Here is a 2944-nt window from a genome sequence, read left to right as displayed (position 1 = left end):
TCCAATTATCCGGATTCTGCCCTGAAATTAAAGACAACCAACTGATAAATCAACTGATCAAAGGTTAAGGTATGCTAAGAGAATGAATATTGCTGTGGTTACAGTCAAAGGTCTTAGCGCCCAGCCGAGCACTAGTGTTAGAGCTTGCTGATCCAGACAGTGAAAGAGAAAGGGAAGACTCAAATTGAGGTCTGAAATTACTCGACTGAGAATGAACGGGACACCTATTCTCTTAATAGGCGGCAAAGCGGTTATGAAAAAGAGGGGGGTTTTGCAACTCGCTAATCCAATGCCCACCCCGCCTCACCCTTCTCCTTACTTAGATTAATTTTGTGCACGTCTCAAATGGCTTCCCCAATTTAGAAGAGCCAAGGAAGCTTAACCTTCCTGCCAATGCCCTCTCGCCTAGTTCCATATGGACAATTACAAAAAAAGGTTGACTTCCACCACATTAAAAAATTGAGGGGGAGTTAGGACATACTGATATTGGGGTGGTTTAACAATGTACTAAAATTCTTATCTTTGTCATAGAGTATAAGATTAATGTTTATATTGAGAAAATTGATTAACAAATCGACTGTCCAGCAAAAATATTTGGAGATCCTATGCTTTGCAAATTGTCACAATAATAAATGCGCAAATACTTCAAATTTTGAAAGTTGGAAACCTGACATGGAAGTACAACAATGAATTTTAAATCCAACTTTATCATAGTTCCCTCTTCTTTTCTCCCTTACCTTTTCCTCTCATTAAATTTCCATATCCAAATCATTTAAGGATTAAGGCTCAAGAGAGCTTAGCTAAGTTCTACTTCATGTACACCGAAATTTTCAACGCTATTAGGTTTTAATAATAAATAATAAATGAAAACTAAATAGGAATTTGCAATACTCACCGTATAAACTATCAAGTAGCGTCCTTTGTCCAAACTTTGGTCCAAATTCAAATTATCCAGGATCCCTTACGAAATTAAAGACAATCAATTGATAAACTAATATTACAATATAAACAATCGTAAGACCGACTACTAAAGAATCACAGTAACCACTGATGTTAATCATAATTAAGGATTAACAAATACTTTCCTTGAGTATTTAACTTATGAATCTTCCAGATAAAATTTTAACGAATGACTCTTTTTACTGAACTGTGTGACCAGGACTATCAGAGATCAGCAATAAATAATGCTTTTGAGACTAAATAGCAACAATTCAGTGTGACATCCCCATGATTCTGAACTGTTGCAATCAATTTGCCTCTTTAACTCGTATCTTTGCACAATGTCACTCATTAAAGTTGTGATTAACATTAAAGTACAAACTCCCAACAGAGAGAAATTTGGCAGATTCTTGTTCAAATGAAAGATTCAAAATCAGCCCAAAAGGAGGAACTGCAACATGGTTTTCATCAGGGAAACTGGATTGTGAATCCAAGAGAATATAAGATTAGAGAGGGATATAACCTGATAAGGACTGTTAAACCTAAGGTGGAGTGGTCCCATTTGGTCTGGCATAATTGGGCAGTACCTAAACATAGGTTTATTGCCTGGTTAGTGTATATGAATGCTCTAAATACTAGACATAAGCTAAAGAGAATTGGGGTGAGTGACTCATCTTTATGTTGTCTCTGTGAACAAGAGGAGGAAACTGTGCAGCATTTGTTTTTTGACTGTGCTTATAGCAGGAGGGTGATGGGAGGGATAAGTGAGTGGCTTGGCTTGAACATGGTTAGAAGTGACACTCTGCAATGGGTCCTTAAATGCAGACATTCCAGACTGAGGAAGAGATTGCTGAAAGCTGTGGTGAGTGCGTGTGTTTATGGCATTTGGAAACAAAGGAATGAGTGCAGATTGGAGTACAAAATTCACAAACCAGAATGCATTGTTGCTGATATCAGGAGAGAGATGAATGCTAGGTGCCTGCATTTGATAAAGATTCCAGTCCATGGACCTGATGCTAATTGTCTAAGGAGAATCAGTACAGTCCATTGATAGATTTTCTTAAGATGAGAGCTGATATATTTTGATCTATTTCTAGCTATATACCTCGTATTTAGTTAGAGTTTGGATACCTGATGGGAGGAGCTATATGATGTCCTCATGAGCTGATATGTATTGAACTATATAGCTCATAATTTTGTAATTATTCTTCTTTATAATATATCTTACATTTTAGCAAAAAAAAAAGAAAGATTCAAAATCAGCAGCTAATCGGTTTGCCGGTCTACTAATCACAAAGCCTTAGAGCACAAACCTAACTAAAATACCTACTCTAGGTTCCTACTCAGAGCCCAAAATAACTAAAAACCCGTTCCTAAGTTCCTACTATCTAACAAGAAGCTTAAAGCCTTTAAACATGAAAGTTGCCAACAATACCCAAACCCTATCTAACAGTAGAAAATTACTTGCAGATTGAGTGAGTCGTTTTAGTATGTAAGTTCCGCTTACACGCAGACAGAACAACTTCCCATGGGAGTCGACCGACTACCTACATTACCTGATTGTTACCAAAATCATGTCGCACACTGGAATTTAACAAAGCCCCTAGTCCTTTTCAAGATCATTCACATACTAAAAGTTTTGGACAGCTATAAAGCATCTTTGTAACACCGTGTTCATCATGTAGAAGGAAGCAGATATATCCTTTTCAAGATCTAAATATACTTGCCCTTGTAACATTTCAGCTAATGCATTCCAAAAATCTCTTTACACAGAAAAAATATGCATATTGCCTTGACTTTAACCCTTTTATACAAAAGCACATGGCTTTAGGGAAGGAAGGGCTTTATGTCTCAATTCTGAAGTTTTACTGTAACTCATTACTCAGACACATAACAAATTAGCTGGTTCAAGCCTAATTTCAGTTGCTCAGTTCAACTTGATGAGAAGTAGTATCACAATGGAACCGAATAAACAGAATTCCAGATTGACTACCGCAAGTAAAAT

At 36.8% G+C, this 2944-nt stretch overlaps 1 protein-coding gene across 1 annotated transcript; it reads left to right on the top strand.

Moving 5' to 3' along the window:
* Positions 1–1357: 1357 nt before the first annotated feature.
* Positions 1358–1990, top strand: LOC141628796 (uncharacterized). The gene has a single exon (XM_074441894.1). The coding sequence runs from the start codon at positions 1358–1360 to the stop codon at positions 1988–1990; it is 633 nt and encodes a 210-aa protein (XP_074297995.1).
* Positions 1991–2944: the final 954 nt, after the last annotated feature.

This window comes from Silene latifolia, chromosome Y (assembly GCF_048544455.1).
Source record: "Silene latifolia isolate original U9 population chromosome Y, ASM4854445v1, whole genome shotgun sequence".
In the NCBI taxonomy this organism is placed as follows: domain Eukaryota; kingdom Viridiplantae; phylum Streptophyta; class Magnoliopsida; order Caryophyllales; family Caryophyllaceae; genus Silene; species Silene latifolia.
This window is presented reverse-complemented; position numbering and strand designations above follow the sequence as displayed.

Bases quoted from the DNA above. Each gene is read 5' to 3' on its own strand.
- LOC141628796 (XM_074441894.1), top strand. From the start codon at position 1,358: ATGAAAGATTCAAAATCAGCCCAAAAGGAGGAACTGCAACATGGTTTT.